The 18,378-nt window shown below is 31.3% G+C and overlaps 1 protein-coding gene across 1 annotated transcript; it reads right to left on the reverse strand.

Moving 5' to 3' along the window:
- Positions 1-138: 138 nt before the first annotated feature.
- RabGGTb (geranylgeranyl transferase type-2 subunit beta) lies at positions 139-5,377 on the reverse strand. Its single transcript, XM_068775840.1, has 6 exons — positions 5,114-5,377; positions 4,006-4,123; positions 2,759-2,852; positions 1,609-1,779; positions 980-1,133; positions 139-448 (listed from the first exon to the last, which is right to left on the reverse strand). The coding sequence occupies exons 1-6, from the start codon at positions 5,305-5,307 to the stop codon at positions 178-180; spliced, it is 1,002 nt and encodes a 333-aa protein (XP_068631941.1). The 5' UTR covers positions 5,308-5,377; the 3' UTR covers positions 139-177.
- Between the last annotated feature and the right edge of the window lie 13,001 nt (positions 5,378-18,378).

Here is an 18,378-nt window from a genome sequence, read left to right on the forward strand (position 1 = left end):
ATATCTTATCAATTATTCATTTCATCGCCGTATCGTTTGGGATGTACACACAATAAAAGGTAGGAAATATTATATATGTAAAATAAACATTTAAGTAGTCATAATATTTTATTTAAATAATTATATATTCTTTATAATTTATACTTATAACTAGACATGTAAAAATAAACGTTTTATTTATATTTGTAATATTTGTGGTTCCAATTTTAATCTATCTATGGTTTCTTGCGGCATACAATATGTCGCGTTTACTGGCTTGATGTTGCTATTCCCCAACAGTGAGAGACCGGCTAAGCCAAATAGCGTGTGGAAAGGATCTGTTATATCACCAGGTCTGTCACTGAAACCTCCTGTTTCTGCGTCTTGGCATGCTAATATAAACTGCTCTAAGTTCTTTTTGTCAACCCAGTGTATCCTGTTTAACATTGATAACGATGCCATCACCCACCTAAAACATACAGATTTAAATTTATATACATCCTCACAAGTTAGAGGATATTTATGACTTATCGGTATTTAATTTAATACTTAGTATCATACTTTTACCCATCAATTAAGAAAGTTGCAAACACATGGCAACACAGTAACGCTTACCGTTGACAGGCCTTGGGTATATGGCTAAAGTTTATTTATTTATATTAAAAAGTACTGAATAAAATTTTCTATGCTATTAATATTTATGTAAAATAAAAAGAAAACAAAAAAAACAATCATAAACAAAGTGTTATAGTGCTATGTATACTTGTGGTTTTACTCTTTAAATCAAAATTGTTGCCAACTGCCTAGCATGTTTACATGTAACTAAACAAAGTTTTATTTAAAAGTGTATCCATTTTTAAATACACATGACCCTATATTCAATATGTTGACATTTTTTTTTATTTTTACTTAAATCAATGAAAAATGGCAAAATAATCATGATAAACAATTATTAATCAATAGTTTAAAGATGTTTTTGTGGTAAAATTTACTCTCATACCAGGAGTAACATAGGTCAGGCAGTTTTTCTGGTCTCCCATTAAGTCCACCGCTTGGCAGTTGTCTCTCACAGAGCCACCAGGCAAGCTCATCAGCGTGCAAAGCGTCCATTCTCTTGCAAATTGACAAAGTTCCCACACAGCAGTAAATAAGTCCTGGAATTACAAATTTCAAAGTATCTCTAATTTATTGCTAATCACAAAACTCAAGAACAACTCAACAATTTTTATATATTACTTATTTTCTTGCACAAAGAGTTTTTATAGAGAGAATTGCGAGAGAAATGGTAGAATCAACATTGTTTTATAAATAATAGATAACTATGTGAGAGGATAGATAATTATGTGAACCAATCTGTATTTTAAAACATTTGACATCAAATCATAATCTTAAAAAGACATATACTAAATCATTACTTTAAAATATAATAAAATTACTATTAGTCTTTGAGTATATTTAGTTTTAATAAATAAATAAGGTGATCTCTGATTTTATTTAATTACATTTTCAATAGGACACATTAATCACATTTAAACGTACAAACCTGGGTAGGCAACTAGTGCCCCATATAAAAAAATGGTAATATAATATATTAGTAATATTTAACCAATATGTGTTTTATAATTTTACCTGCATGACTCTCTGAACCAGGTTTAGATCCAAACCCTCCATCAAAATTCATACAACTCAGCACAAAGTCTACAGCCTTGTTTACATTTATTGCATCCAGGCGATGTAATAAAGATAGGCACATTACTGCACAGAAGGAGAACCTTGTGTCCACCTCACCCCACTTGTCACCTTAAGTTAAAGAGAATCACAAATAAAACTAACATTAAAGAGATTCAAATATCAAGTCTTTTTTATCCTAGTCCGTGAAAATTTACGTTTTTATAAAAGCACAACAAATTAATTAATAAAAATTTTGTTCTCTAATAATATATTTATTATTTTATTCATGTAATTACATTAAGTACGATGATGGTCTTTCAGGGATTTCTTAAATGTTCAATATCAACACCACATGATCGAAGTAAATGAAAATTGATTTTAAAGGTCAGACTAAGAAATTAACCCATTCATATTTAAAACAAGTTCTTATTTTAAATTGAGAAACTATATAAAGAGAGAGAAGTTGTACCAACTTGTTATAGGAATGAGTAAATGAAACAATGATAGATGGTTTCAGTCCATAGGCACTCACTGCATAGACCTTCCCCATAGATATCTATGGGGCAATATATAGTAATCGAGCACAGTTTGGTATTATGGTACGCAAAGGACACACTTGCCCATCCTCTGGAAACTTGTTTGTGAACAGTTGGCACTGTATAAATAATGCACAAAGTGTAAATCATGTAAGATTGTTTCCCGAAAATCAAACTGGTTACCTATGATCGCAAGTCTCAGTCCATTTACCACTGTTTGATCATGATAAATGTTTTATATACTTTTTATTTTAGATATTTGTTATAAAATATTTATGAGAAAACGATGCCAAGTTTAGTCACTTAACCAGGAATTTTTAAAATACAAATAAAACTAATTTTGTATCAATAGAAAAAATCTCAAACAAAAAGTGCATGGTTGTAGTTGGGCAGATGACCTTGCCGTCGTCGAAAGACCCTGGATGCAGTTTACTTCTAACTGGTCTTATTGGAAACATATCTAGGAAGGTTTACGTCTAAAAGAGGATGTCCTATGGCTGAAGAACACCATGTTCAATGCTATGAACTTCCATAGTGAATCTATGGAATGCTGAGAAGAAAATAGTAGTTACCAAAAAAGCTCCCATCTTCTTGTTGCAAGGAGACCACATATTGTACCACTGCTTCAACATCTATTGTGTCCAGTCTGTCATACATTGCTAGTACCTGTTTATAGTATTGTTATTTTCGTCATTATTATAAATGCATCAGTTATAAAATAAGCAATTCAATAAATTAAAAATCAGCTACTTATATATTTGGAAAAGGTTGGTCTTAGGTAAATCCATACTTAAAATAATCCCTGTACCTAAAATATCTATTGAGTGGCTATTAATCTCTTAATAAGAGTCTTGTTTTAAGCTAATATAAAGCAAATTTGTATTGACAAACATAGAAATGTAATTTTTGACACAGCACTAAATAATAGAATGCAAATTTCATTTTTTAAAAATTATATCATCCATATGTTGTCTGTTTCGAGTTGCATGTACTGTTTAAATTGGAGTTTTGTGTTCTGTGCCAAATGCTGCAGTAAGCTTGATTTAATTGACCTGAACTCTTTGGGGAATATTATTGTAAATTGTCTTTTTGAGGTACCCTCATTAAAAAGGTTATTGGAGTAAAGTTAACGGGACCTTGGTGGTCGTGGGACATCCTCAAAGTGACTGAATGGAAAAGAAACCTAACGCAAATTCATCAAAGCCTTGGCTATGTATGCACCACCATCCTATTGGAACAGTGTGTAAGAGGATGATAAATAACAGATTCAGCAAAAAAAAAATCCGTAATCAGGCGTCAATAATTCTTATTATAGATATTTGTTGTCTAGCCTCAAGTATTTTTGAAAACAAAAAACTGTCCAATTATCCCAAGAACAAATAAGGCTCACCAAACTTTTACCCTATGTTTCCCATAGCATTTTGATATTTCAAGTGTTGCTGTTTGTCAGAGACACATAATTGTAAACAAATTCACTTTCCAGTTCTTTAAGAATATGAATTTTAAAAGGATGGAACTTCGACACAGAGGAACTCCTTAACTAAAGCCTCTTTTATGGTAACGGTAAAGGTCAGACTCTTAGGGGAGCCATGACTCTGGCCACTGCATTCTATTGTTTCACTAGATTAAGAGGCCATCACTGCTTATGCAGTGACTAATCCCAAGGGTACCCAAAACAGGACCTTAACTTAGGCTATTAGAATTTTTTTTCCAATATTATTAATATTCATTACTTTTATGTTATCCATTACAGTTTCATATGCACATATAGTTTCCTATGAAGCTCTTAATTTTATTATAGTCATAAATGGTTGTTTACCTGTATAGCGCTCAAAGTGTACAACATATGTGGATCATGCCCAATACTAGCAGATATCCCACCACTTTCCTTATCCTGACAAGATGCAATGAACTCAATTATCTCCTCTTTTGGCATCCTGAAATTATGATTATATAATAATTAATAAGTAGTAATGAATTTGTGACTTATATTGTGGGGTGATTGGTGGTAGGTAGTATAAAAGCTCTCAAGGAGTATAACTTAAATGTCATTCAAAAACTAAAGCTTTTACACTTATTTCCAATCACCCTGTATAATCACTGCAGCCAAAATGCTGCATTGACCTATTATCTTTAATTAATCCTATTTTTAATAACTTCTAGCAGTACAGCATAAGGGTCCTAAAGTAAACAATAATTAATTTTTATATGCAGTAGTCAGAATTTTGAAAATACTTTTTCTTGTTATTTTATCATTACAATATTTTTTATTTCCGAAATTAAGATTTCTAAAAAGGATGTATCTATTAAGGTCTGCAAATGACTTAAATAATCATAAAGTAGTGCTAGTATTTTATTGGAGAAGCTTGGAATTTTTTAAAACAAAAAACATTGTTTCCTTTCACATACTGATGTTTATAAATATATTTATTAATTAAAATACAATAATTTAGAATAACACTAATCCATTCAAACAAGAGAGCATAAAGTTATTACTAATTTATCTAAATCTATTGTAATTAAAGTATATTCTTAATAATACAAAAAAATTGTATAAGAATGATCAATTGAAATTGATTTGTATAAAGTGGATCCAGTGACATATGAATAAGTTTTACAAATTTAAATAATTCTATTGAAAATTAAGAAAGAATAAGTATCATAATTATTTTAACTTCTTTATTTTATTTCTTCTTAAGTTAATAAACAATGGAAATAGCCATGAAGATTGGCATGGTTCTAGAGTCAACAATATTAAATGGCTAGTGCAACATTAGATGTCCTGTCCACAAGATAGACAAATGACCTGGTTAAGGTTGTTGCAAGACGCCGGGTGCACAACCAGAGATTAAAATAAAAAAACATATAATAACAAATATCAAAAAGTATGAAAGTATTAATATTATTTGGTAACTAAATATCAGTACCTTGATGACTGGTTCATCAGTTCCATAGCAGTGAGGCTCCAATATATACCAGACATCCGGAGATATTCAGTCATGCAATATTCATAATCATCTTTGTTTAGACCGTAACTAGCTAGGTAGTCGGAGTGTTTTTGCAAGAGTAATGTTTTTGGTCGGTCATCAGAAAGAGTCACATCTTTTTTAACGAACGACATATTAAAATACCTAATATGGTATATTCAGTTAAATATATTATAAAACCTGAATTTTTCATAAAATTTTATGAAAACCTTACTTATTAGAAACTAATCTGTCACTGTTAGTTGAAGTTGACAGATATTTTTTTAAATAGCTGTGGAAGATGTAACATCTTCACTAAACGCATTTTCAACACAAAATAAATAAATTGAATTTAAATTCTTTCATTCGATGGAAATACTATAATTTTAATCTAAATATGTTTCCATATTTTTTATTCTTTCTTAAACATTAAATTTACTTAATGGATGATTTATGACAGAACTGTTTTTTGTTAGCATTAAAGTTTTGTATATGTCTGCTTTAAATTTAAATGATTTAAATATTTCTTTTCCTACATTTATATTTTATAAAAAAATCTGTAAAGTTTTAAAGTAAAGTAAGTTGCCAGTATACATTGGAGAGCTATAAGCAAGCACCATCAACAAGGTTTTCTACTATTTAATATCTAAATAACAATTATAATCATCTGTAGTGTAATTTAATTTCGGTGAAATTACTTGATAATTATGTTATAAGATTTTAAAAGTATGGAATATAAAAATTTAGGTATACAGTCAATCGTCCTTAAATGAGTTCAAAATTCTGTATTAAATGGAATAAAACGTGACATAATACATTACTATTTAGAATACTATATTGCTTTTTGAGAGTTCGTTCATTTTAACATAGATCTCCATAAAATATGTTCTCACGTATAGTTCATCCATGGTATGTGATTGTTTCCTTTTCTCATTTGTTTTCATCTTTTGTTAATAAATGGTATGATTGTGAATGATTTACGTAAGATCCAGTTCAGGGACATAAAAATAGGAATATTAATGATATATTTTCCTTAATTATTCGCTTATCTGTTATTTATCTGAAACTAAAAGACTTGTTTTTGGTGTTTTTTTAAAAGCGACTTGAGACGTATGATTTAACATAATTTTCTTAATTATGTACAGCTGTAGGAATTCCACTGCTGGAGACCTATGCCTCTTTCATAGATTTTCAACAGGACCGGTTAGAAGTGCATGCATCCAGATAACCTTAACATGGTGGTCTGTTTACATTGTGGATGCACATCCTATGCAGTGCTTGCGAGCGGTTCTTACCACGGACCTTGATTTCCACTCCAGAACTATGAATCATGTGCGACCATGGATTCTGCGCGCTATGTGGTCTGCTCACAGATATTTCAACTTGCCAGTCCGTTGGCTCACGTCGGTTACTTTTGTCCGTCTACGTATATGTAGCGTTCACGTTTCATTCACTACGGATACAATACTTTTATGTTAAATCATTCTTGGTCGTTCGAAATTCAAATTCCGATTCGAACGCCAATTTGAATTCGGATGCCTTCTGTGATGTAGTTGCTGCTGTTGCGTTAGGATAGTGTAAGTTGTGAATATTATGTACATATATGAATATAACTTCGTTTACTTTTGGCTATCATCTTTCTCGCCAAAGTACAACCTACTCGGGTGGAATTCACATCCGCCCGCTAATCGCGTATATGTATATACCTTTTCATGTTTGATTCGATCCCGTAGAGAAATCCCGAGCATAGCCCATAATAATTGTCATAGGAGACCATTTTCAAACATGATTTAATGTATTTGTGTATCGAAACGTGCTCATGAGTCAAATTTCAATGAAATGAAGAAATCGGCTTAACCATGATGGTGTAGTTTACGTCGTAACTTAAAATACTTTCACGGATACCTTATGTGAACAACATGTGTCAAATTAATATTAAAATGATTCACTTATATAATTCAATAAATATTTTTTGAGTGAAAATTTATGCTTTATCCTAATTGTAAAGAATTTCATCTTTCAATAAGGAAAAGTAATTGTCCTAAATATTTTCACAATGGTTGTCACAATCGGTATTTTTCATTATTGCTTCCTCTTATATATCTAAGCAGTCCTCAAGGGCATATTTTTAATAAATTTTCTACGAAACTCTAGGTTTTTATATATTTTTCCATCATTAATATGTTTTTGCAGATTATCAAAGTTATTGTCAAAGCCTCTATGGTAGTAAGTACTCTAAGCCATATAGTATTACAGATATCGTAATGAGTACATTGGTAAAAATTTCTTAAATATATATTTTATTTATTATGTACAGTAAGAAAAATATTGAAAGAGAATTTGATTGAAGAATATCTAAAAATAATTTTCATAAAGCCGAAAATCGATTTTGATGTATCTAAATATTCGTTGTCAAAGCTCTAATCAAATTTGGCTTAACTGGAGTTTATGTAAATGATGATTGTTCGCAGGATTTTGTTCGTGTCGTAATTAATGTCCACAAACGGTTATAACAGATTCAGATAAGCTGTGTAATTGGCAGGGATTAAAATAATTATGATGAAAAAAAGACGTAAGCAACTTGCCCATAGAGCATAGTGTTGATTAACTTAATTTCACTCAAACATTATTTTAACAATTAATATTTTTCTTACTTTAAATATAATTAATACAAATGGTTTATTTAAAAATACTCGATATTATTTTAAATAAAATTATTTCATTTATTTTATTAATTTGTTTTAATGTAAATATATTTTTACAAATTGAATGACAGATAATATTTTAAAAATACATTCTCACAAATTAATTGTAACTGTCATGGAGTATCCGCGCTAAATCAAATGGCAACTTATTCGAATTGTAGTTTACATTGTCAAAATACTATGTTAATTTTTATAAACATATTTATAAAAATATTCATCATGATTGACGGTTTAATATAATTATTTGACTTCCAGTGTACTTCTTTATACGGAATTATAATCTATAAAATATTTTTCAATATATAATTAGGTGGAAATAGGTGTAAACTCTCTGAAGCAGTGAATGTATACAGTAATACCCCGCTTTACGCGAGAGATACGTTCCAAAAAAAAATTGCGTTAATTGAAATTCGCGTATAACGTGGTTTATGATTAAACATAGTCCAAAATTATTACACAAAAAAACAAATCATTTTAATCAATCACTTTATTTCTAGGAACACTTTATGCAATACATTCTCTTATTTTTTACGGAAAAATACATTGTCTTAATTTGAAAAATTGTCAATACATTGTCTTTTGGGTAACGTTTTGTTTACGTTCTTGTAAAATACGTTCATAAACCCCAACACTGTTTTTAATTGTTTGACAGATGGTCAAGACACGGTCATCATTATTGTCATTACTCTGCAATATGTCCAAACCTGAATAAATTTTTGAAAGTGCAATTTATATTCCCCCTGAAGATAAAACTTTCTCTTCTAATTGTTCTTCCTCATCGTAGATAGGATTACTCTGTAACTCGATCAGATCTTCATTGCTGAGAGGATCGTCGTGCGTTGCTACAAGTTCTACGAGATCTTTTACCGCGACATCTTCAAGTCCAGACCCCTCAATCATTGCAGTAATGTCTTCAAGCACTTGTCTTGTTGACTGGGAATTCCCGATTCTTCAAAGAGAATATTCAGAGGAAGCGGGGATCCCGCGACCATAAAGAAGTTGATGACTACATTATATTTATACGCACTCTTTCGCGTAATTCGAGGCATTTGAGCACGAAATTTACAATTCGCGTTATAGTGAAACCGCGTATAACGGGGTCGCGTAAAGCGGGGTATTACTGTATATCAATAGGGTGAATGTATATAGCTCATTTAACAAAAAAAGCTTAGCAAAAAATTTTAGACCTTTTACACTATATGGTCACCCATTTTTAAAAAGATTGATGTGGTGATGAAAAGTGAACAAAATTCAAATACAGATTGTAGCTTATGTATATATGATAAGATATGTACATAAAAATGTATTGTATTTTCACAAAAACTTTACCAATTTTATCAGAAATACGTACATAATATAAATATAATAAGAAAAAACTATTTATTTAGACCTAAAAGCCGTATTCATCGAATTAGCATATCTTTCTATTGCCTTTCTATTTATAACAGGATCACACAAATTGATTAGAAAGCTTCCATTGTTAGATTTAAAAAAAATGTCAACTAATATTTGTGTGCCATTACTTTGCAAATGTCTTCATAGAAGATAAGCCTTGTAACTTATATATTTGCTTCCAGGCTATTTCAATTATTATTAAATTATATTTCTTTCGCTGGTGCTTCCTAATAATTTCAATTATAATTCACCCGAACAAGCGGTAGACTCAATTTGATTCAGCTCGAATTTGAAATCCAAAATCTGGTACCAGAAATGTTTCAAAAATTTTATGTCGCACAACATGTAATTCATAGACAACTTTTATTATATTTGAACTGTACAAAAATATTTCAAATTAAGAAGCACTATACCATTAAATGTTTTTTTTTATAGACATAGCACTTATGTACGTTGAAGGCGTGATTTTTCTTCAGTTCACATCACAGTTTATGGTTAGTTTTATAGTGTACTTATAGCTTCCCGGTTATTAATCTTTTAATGTTCCTTCCGTTAGAACACGGACCTTCTTTCATAACGATTAAACGAATTTGATAGTTAAGTAGAAAAATTCTGTGAAAAAACTAATACTCTCATTAATTTCCACGTCAATATTTCATCAAGCAGTTTTTTTTTAAATCATAAAAGTTATTACTGGCCAGTATTTACCAAGGTATGTTTTAGCGATGAGCAAGATATATTTTTTTTATTTATTCGTCAGATTAGAAAAGAAGGACTTAATGCCTTATAGATATTATCTATTTGTCAATTCAAGATGGTACGAAAATGTCTAATATATAGCTACTTCCGCTATGTAGCAGTAGTCGTACAATTCATCTAAAAATCAATGTTTTTTTTTCATTTCATTCAAGAATTTTTATTAATTACTGTTTAAAATCGGCCCTTTTGACTTTGTACAGTCGTATGTGTTTGAACTATTACATTCCAATAAAAAAAATAAATCAATGTGAAATACTTCATAGTGATCATTATATACAGGTTGATTCGAAATGGTTGTAAAAGCTTTAAAGGCTTATACTGACAAAAGAATAATAACTTAATATAAAAATTTTACATGTATTTTAAATCACGCCGTGTACAATTTTTAAAATAAATCCAGTACGGTTCGTCATCTTTTTGAAATTGGAATAGAATGTTAAGTATTGTATACATACACATTCTAACCAAGAGGCTGATTAGTAACGATGCTCTGGTGAACATAAAGCCTTAAAGCTTGAACCATCGTCGAAAAGTTACCAGTTTATCGGTATTCTGAAGATTGCGCTTTGAAGAGTTTGTAGCGGAATTACATCAAATTCCATCATCTCTCTTCTTCCATCTAACAAAAAGGTCGGATTAATGACATCTGTGCACGATTGAAATTCCTTCCACCCGCACTAGGAGTTTTGCTAATACTTTCAAAGTGCGAACAGCCAAGTTGTGGAACAACCTAACGGCGTCATTGTTTCCTGACAACTATAACTCAAGAGTCTTCAAGACGAGAGTTAATAGGTTTCTTCTGAGCAAGCATTTACCATTGTTGATCTAAGTAAGAAAAGGACCAATATTTAGCCACTTCCGCACATGCAGTGGTAGTCGTGTAACAAAGTGCACCGCCCACCAGCCCGCTGATAAATGCGTATGCGGCAAACAATGCGAATCACACAACCGCCACCGCCAAATTACTCAACACGTGTTTCACCTTTCCACGGGGCATTTTCAGGAGTTATGTTACACCGATTAGTGCCAAACACAGAGTCACTCTGATATTCTGGAACTCAGAGTTGACTCTGTGTTTGGCACTAATCGGTGTAACATACCTTCTTCTTACTTAGGATGGACTTCCGCAAGGTAACGCCTTATTCTTTAAATATTGTAGACGTCATCGCTTAAGATCTGGCGAGACAGAGGCATCAATAAACGACTAAGAAATATGTCATCATCAATATAGTCGTAAGATGATGTCGACGACGTCCACTGAGAGTCAAAGGCCTCCCCGGTGTTTTAAAAATTAACAGACGTGGGACTCGATTAATTCGATTTGCATTCCGGCTTAGCCCAGCTGTGAACATTATCAAAGGTCATCACAGTTTTGTGTACATTTTAAAAGACGTCTCAATATACACGTATTCGCGTGTACATCATTTGTGAAGTTTTGTGTTTTTAAAGTCGAGTGTGGCAGCATGAAGTTTGAGTTTTTATTGCGCGCCTATGCTAATATTTTAATTTTAATAAATGTTTCTCTCGACGAAATACAATGAATTTCACGAAATAAAATTGTTGGTATAATTTTCTTTATTACGTGCGAATTTTTTTAGGTGTTAACATTTAATTAAAGAGACGCGTGATGTTATTATATTTCAAGTAATTTTTGGGGTCTGGCAATTCTCTAATGTTATTATTTGTATAATCTATTATTCATGTTATATACATCATTTATTAATAAGATAAATTATACGAAAGCTTATTAACTACATGACTGATTAAACATAGTTTCTGATGATAAGGTTCTAGATTTTGCTCGAATATTTTCCGTTACTTTCTTCCAGTGTTAACGTTTTAAGTAGTAGTAATATTGCCAAAGCAATACCAACTACGTCGTTGAGGTTCAGCCCTCATAAGCACCTTTGAATCGGAATGCTAAATGGATATTATTTATGACAAACCAAAAATAGGTCCTTTGGAGTGACCTTTGGACCTGGTCATACCATGTAGCATTATTTAAACGATCTAAGATTTTCTCAAATCAGGACATGTTTGGAACCCATCTAGCTTTATTTTAAGTTACCAATATAGCTCGACGGATTGGTAAGTGGTAGTGTCTGTTGCCAAGATATGGAGTGTGCGTTCTAAAGTGGATAATACAGACTGACAAGTGTATTTTTTTAATTTACGTGCCCCTATTATATGTATGGGACAGAGACTTTATTTACAAATATTTTTTTCAGGGTTTTATCTTTATTCTACACTCACTTTCATTCTTCTCAATTTCTTTTATTCTTTCCTTTTATTCTTCACAATATGTTGCATTTTTTTTGTTCTTTCATTCCTTCTTGCTTTCGTCGCCTTCCTTTCCTCATCTTTTTTACTCTTAGGTGGCTAGGTACAATTTTATTTCTAATCTTTATTTTTATTCTTACATTTTCTATCCTTATCTTTTAATATCACAGGTTTGTTTAGATTAGACTTTTTAATACATTATAGTTTTGTCTTACATTCTATTATTATTTAATAAGTTCTTTTACATGTGCATATTATTCATTTTGGTTCAAGTTTTCCTATTTGGTTTTGTTATTTTGACAAGTGTATTACAGGTTCTACCAAAAACGTGAACAGATGTAGTTGTCAAGGACTTTTTGAATTGAAAATCTATGAGGGAAGCCTGTCTATCTTGGCCAGGCATGAGTATGCAGTCCGCGGGCTACTCGCAGTCCACCAAGCATTTCTAAGGCTAATTTTTTATTCATTATCTCTTTTCAATATATATTTAGAAAATAAAGTATGATAAAATGGTAGTACATATTAAACCGAAATAACTAATCAAAAATGACATTCGATCAAGACTGAGCGATGCACGACTAGAAAGCTGCGTACATGTAGCTACCAAATCTTACAGACTTATATTAATCAGTTTGTTTTGAAAAAAGAACGCCAAACTTCTCATTACAAATTTAAATAAAAACTTATTTTGTTTTTCTGTTCTTTTTACATCTGTTTTAACATTATGCATTTAAATTTTTACGGGAAATCTCGATTTTATATTTTTTAATTTTAATGTTTATTAAAAGTAAGCTTTTGTAAATTATGAACATGTGTTACTTTGTGTGTCCCGCCAAAAAAAAAAATTAAATTCAAATTGGCCCGTTAATAAAAAGGTTGCTCAACCCTGATCTAGTCGGCTTTTACAAAGAGACATAATAGTTATCTTCCATTTAAATTTATCAACAATTAAAATAGCTATAAGCTATTTTTATTAGCTGTTAACAAATAATCATAGATAAAATTAGACCACTAAATGCTTTATAGCTTTGATAAAAACATCAATTATCTTTATTTTTCGTATAACTATTCTACTTGGTGTTAAACATTCTTTTTATTTTAATTTATTATTATTCAATATTTCAATTGTTAATTTAAGTAATTTTATTATTTTGTTAGTTTTATGTTAGACATTTTCGTCGTTTTACTGAAATCTTTGATGACAAGTGAATTATAATGGTATTTAAAGTACCCGGCGATAAATATTGCACATCGACATTTAGAAAGAGACAATCGGATAATTTCTTCTTCGGCTTCGTAGAGCACTATCTCTGTCCCACACTACCTATGTGACGGTTTGTCGGTCTTTGTATTTCGTGTGACAAACGCTCTACGAAGTCTGTCTCTTTTCAAAGGTCGATGTGTAATATTAGGTACTGTATTCATTGCAACGTAACAATCTTTTACAGGCCAATTAAACATCAATAAGAAAGAAGAAATAGAATTATAATATATGTTAACAATAATATTAGAATTATGTGCACACTTTTTAATACAATTATGGTTTATATGCACCCAACTCTGTCTTTACATGGTATTTAAATTCCTGAGGCAATCATATAAAAAATCGTGTAAGACTTAAAAAGGTTAAACACCAATATTCAAAGCAAAAGAAGTAATAATGTAATCCATGTGATGTCTTATATACTTATATATGTTTTTACAAAATGAAAACATTTGATTTTTTATTAAAAACAAATTGAAATTAGTGTGCAGTCAAAATTTAATTCTTAAGTAAGAAATATATAAAAATACTAATTAAAATTAACCTTATAAATATTTATCTTGAAAAAAGACACGCACGTTTATTAAGGACTAAAATAAATAATAGATGTTGAAGATAAATCGGATATAGAAACTTCTTAAAGCCCCAATTATTGCTGTATAGGTTTCTGTGAGTACTGTAAAGTTTACAATGTCAAAATTAAAAAAACAATTGCAGAGATTCGTTTTACAAAAAAAAAAAATTATGTAAAAAAGAGAATTTATTTATTCTTATTATTAAATCGTATTATTTCTTGCCAAAAACGTGTTGACCGTAAATAAAATTAATACTTAAGACTATATAAAAAAAAAGTGTTAATACTTCGAAACGGTTTGGCCGATTTCTATGAAATTGCTTGAAATTCGTTTTGTCTGAGAATATTTTTTATACTTACGTGACAAGGATGGAATTCTCATTTTTTATTTTTAGGAACAAATCTTTTCAGCCCATATCTCTGTACGGCATACGCCTTTTCCAAAGACATCTGTGCGGTGATAATCGCCATGCCTGGCAGGCAGATTGGCGATCGCAGTGTGGTATTCTGGTACGCAGAGTACGCTTCTGCCCATACTATGGAAACTTGTAGCAATCCTATATAATTAAAGCAAAATATAATACTTCCTTTTATAAATATTGACAATTTTTTATACAATTACCCAGACTTTTCTATATCGAGATTATTTAGAATCTTCAGTGTTAAAATTCCGTCGCCTGTAGACGCCCATTGCAACACATAGATCTCCACCAAAGACATCAATGGGGAGATATACCATAATCGCCGCGCTTGGCAGACGGGTTGGCGATCGCAGTGTGGTATTATGGTAAGCAGAGGATGCTGCTGCCCATCCTCAATAAACTTATTTGTGAGTAGCGATATTCCTTTATAATTCATGAATAAAATGTGTATTAAACTAGATTTTTATTCCGCGACCTACGATCGCAAGCCAATCTTAAAAGACTTGAGATAAAAGTAACGTAGAGCTACAATTGCGTTTACTACAGAAATAAATATCTGTACTTAACTTTTGTATTTGTGTTTTGGCATTAAAATATATCTCTTCATATAACTAATATACGACATCCGTACACACATTAAATTAGTTATTTTGTATTCAACTACCACCAATATCCATCAAAGTATTATTTAGCAAAACGTTAGCCGAGTTAGCTAGTTATAATATTAACCAAAACCAAAAAAAAAAAACAAATTGTTCGAAATTTGAATAATTTTTTCCGGAAAAAGAGTTTTTTTATTTTTTTTATTCTCATTCCCCTATCTTTGGGTAGGACAAGGTCGTTTGTTGTTTTAATAATCTTTTTTTTCACTGTCCTTTTCATTTTTGTTCTCTACTATCATACTTCACATAATCTATCGTTCCATTCTTTCTTTCCACAATTTATTCTATCTTTCTCTTTCGTTCTTATTCTCATTAATACATCGTCTTCTTATGTCTCTATTTTACAATTTTGCTCACACATTTTTCTTAACAGTTTTATGCTTACTCTTTCCTTGTTTATTGTTGTATCATGTTTAACTATTACTTTACAAAAACTGAGAAACGATTCCCTACTTTAGGCATCTTCTAACATAGAGGCGATGTTTCCCTCATTTATTTTTACGCCCAACCGGCATTCAGAGACGACCCGAAGTCCTTCGAATGCGGGACAGTGGGCTACAAGGTGGACCACGGTCTAGTCCACGCCCGGTTCCTCCTTGAGCTTAAACCGAGTAGGGAAGGTACTCGAAGAACCCTCCTGAAAAAGGCTTTAAAATTCCTTTTTTAAATTTAAACTAAACAAGCAGTAGTAGTCCAGCGGTAGAGGATTGAGATTTGCGATCGCAGCTCGCGGGATACAAATCTAGTTATAATGCACATTTTATTCATGAAATATAAAGGAATGCCGCTGATCACAAATAAGTTTCCAGAGGATGGGCAGCAGCATCCTCTGTTTACCATAATACCACACTGCGATCGCCAACCCATCTGCTAAGTGAGGTGATTATGGTATATCTCCCCATTGATGTCTTTGGTGGAGATCTATGTGTTGCAATGGGCGTATACAGGCGACGGAATTTTAACACTGAAGATTCTAAAGAATCTCGATATAAAAAAGTCTGGGTAATTGTATAAGAATTTGTCAATATTTATAAAAGGAAATATAACATTTTAACAAGTTTACATTCTGTGCTATCGATTGCTACTTAAAGTTTTACATAATTTATATGTTATAAGTCGCTATGTAATTTAGTTAGAACATGCGCCGTAGTTTCACGGCAGATAACTCATATCAACAAGGGCCTATAAACAATGAAGTTGAATGTCGATAACGCGCCGTAAGGAAGTGTTCACACTGATAAAAAAATCTATTTTTATAATTTTTTAAATTTATTCTTAAAACACAATAATTTAATTTAGTATGTTTTATTCTACACGCTAGAATACATATACATAGTGTCATAATAGTAAAGTAAAAATACAATAGCAGTCTTATCACACGAGGAAATTTCTTCCAGACGATCATTCTATGGAAATTGAAGAGGAATAAGTAATAAACGTACATTAGTTATTGTTCCCGCAATATAAAGTGTTTAGTAATAGATAGTTTTGAATAAACAGTAATATTATTGTATGTACTTACAACGATGTGTGTGAAAGTGACAAAAAGTGAAATAACGAGAATATAAAGGGTGATTGGTTATAGGAGAAGAAGCTATAAAAGCTATAAATATATAGCTCATTTGTCAACAAACAGCTTCGAATATTTTACTCCTATTTCCGATCACCGTATATAAAGTGATCAATTTGATATATACTGCGTTGATTTATTTTTCTATTAGAATGTGACAGGCCGATTATTTCTACAAAGTCTGCGGGCACAGATAATAAACAATAATTAATTTTAATATGTAGTAATCAAAATTTTGAAGACGCTTTTTCTTACTATGTAATAATTTAGTTATAATTTCTGAAAGCATTGATTTTTGAATGGTACCATACAATGACCGACAGCAAAGAGGTTCACATTTCAGTCTTTTAAACTTTTACATCTATTTCCAATTATCCTATATACTCTGTGAGCTTATGCTATATATTATATTAAGATATGTTAAATAAGTTTATTTTTATTCAAAGCTTTGAATTTCACGTCTTCTTCTACATTATAATTCATAGAGTTTATTCTAAAATATTCAAAACTTTATTCAGTTCTGAATATTTTAAAATCATCTTTTCTGATGGGCGTCCAAGTGACGTCTAATTTCTCCGAAACAAATTTCTGAATAAGTTCATCTGTTCACTTTGCGGACGTCCTGTGCTTCGTTTGCCAGTTTGCGCATACTGCAATAGAGTTCATAAACTAATAATTTTTTTTTGTAGATTAAAAAATTACCGTCATAGTATTATGATCATTTATAATTTTGATTCTACGATTGCCGTTTCGCGAACCAGAATATACTATTTTGAATAATGGTAAGACTTCGTATTGTCCAAAGTTACTGGCCAATCATAGTTTAATAAAAAAGTAAAAAGTGACCACTTTTTTATTTCGTACTATGCACGATATTTTACTTTTTTATTTCGTACTATGCACGGTAGTCATGCAATAAAGTGCACCGCACGCCAGCCCGCTGATATATGCGCATGCGGCAAACAATGCGAAATACACAACTACCACCGCTAAATCAATCACGACTACCACTGCATGTGCGGAAGTGGCTAAATATTGGTCCTTTTCTTACTTAGGATGGACTTCCGCAAGGTAACGCCTGATTCCTTTAAACTTTTTTGTAATGTTAGTGGCGTGATATGATATCTGTGCCGGTTTTCAGCGGTGTGTATTACTTCGGCTAATGTAGAATTGCGCGTGGTTCGGACTTGAACGCATGAGGCTGCGATCACCACTTCATCCACTTTTGAGGTGACCAAGTTTCTAAGCTATCACCACTTATATTAAATATAAAACGATAAACATTGATTAAGCGATAAAAATAAAATCGTATTAAGTTTGTATTTACTACCCTTTAAATTATAATACCTATATCGTAGTCTAATTACATACCTACACTCAACTAAGTGAAACAACGACAACCCATCAAGCTCAATGAAGTCAACCGATGAGTCATCGGCATGTCAAAAAACCGCAATTCACGTTCCGTCAGAGTCATCAAATTACCTCTACGCTTTACATAAGTATTCCGTCTGGAACAACCATTTAGTTTTCTTAGTACATCAGTATTTTAATTCTTTATGATATATCTTTACTCCTAGCGTTCACACTCCATA

The sequence above is a fragment of the Battus philenor genome, unplaced genomic scaffold (assembly GCF_028537555.1).
Source record: "Battus philenor isolate CCGP_79_NKW_IND1 unplaced genomic scaffold, ilBatPhil1.0.hap1 SCAF_9, whole genome shotgun sequence".
NCBI lineage: Eukaryota > Metazoa > Arthropoda > Insecta > Lepidoptera > Papilionidae > Battus > Battus philenor.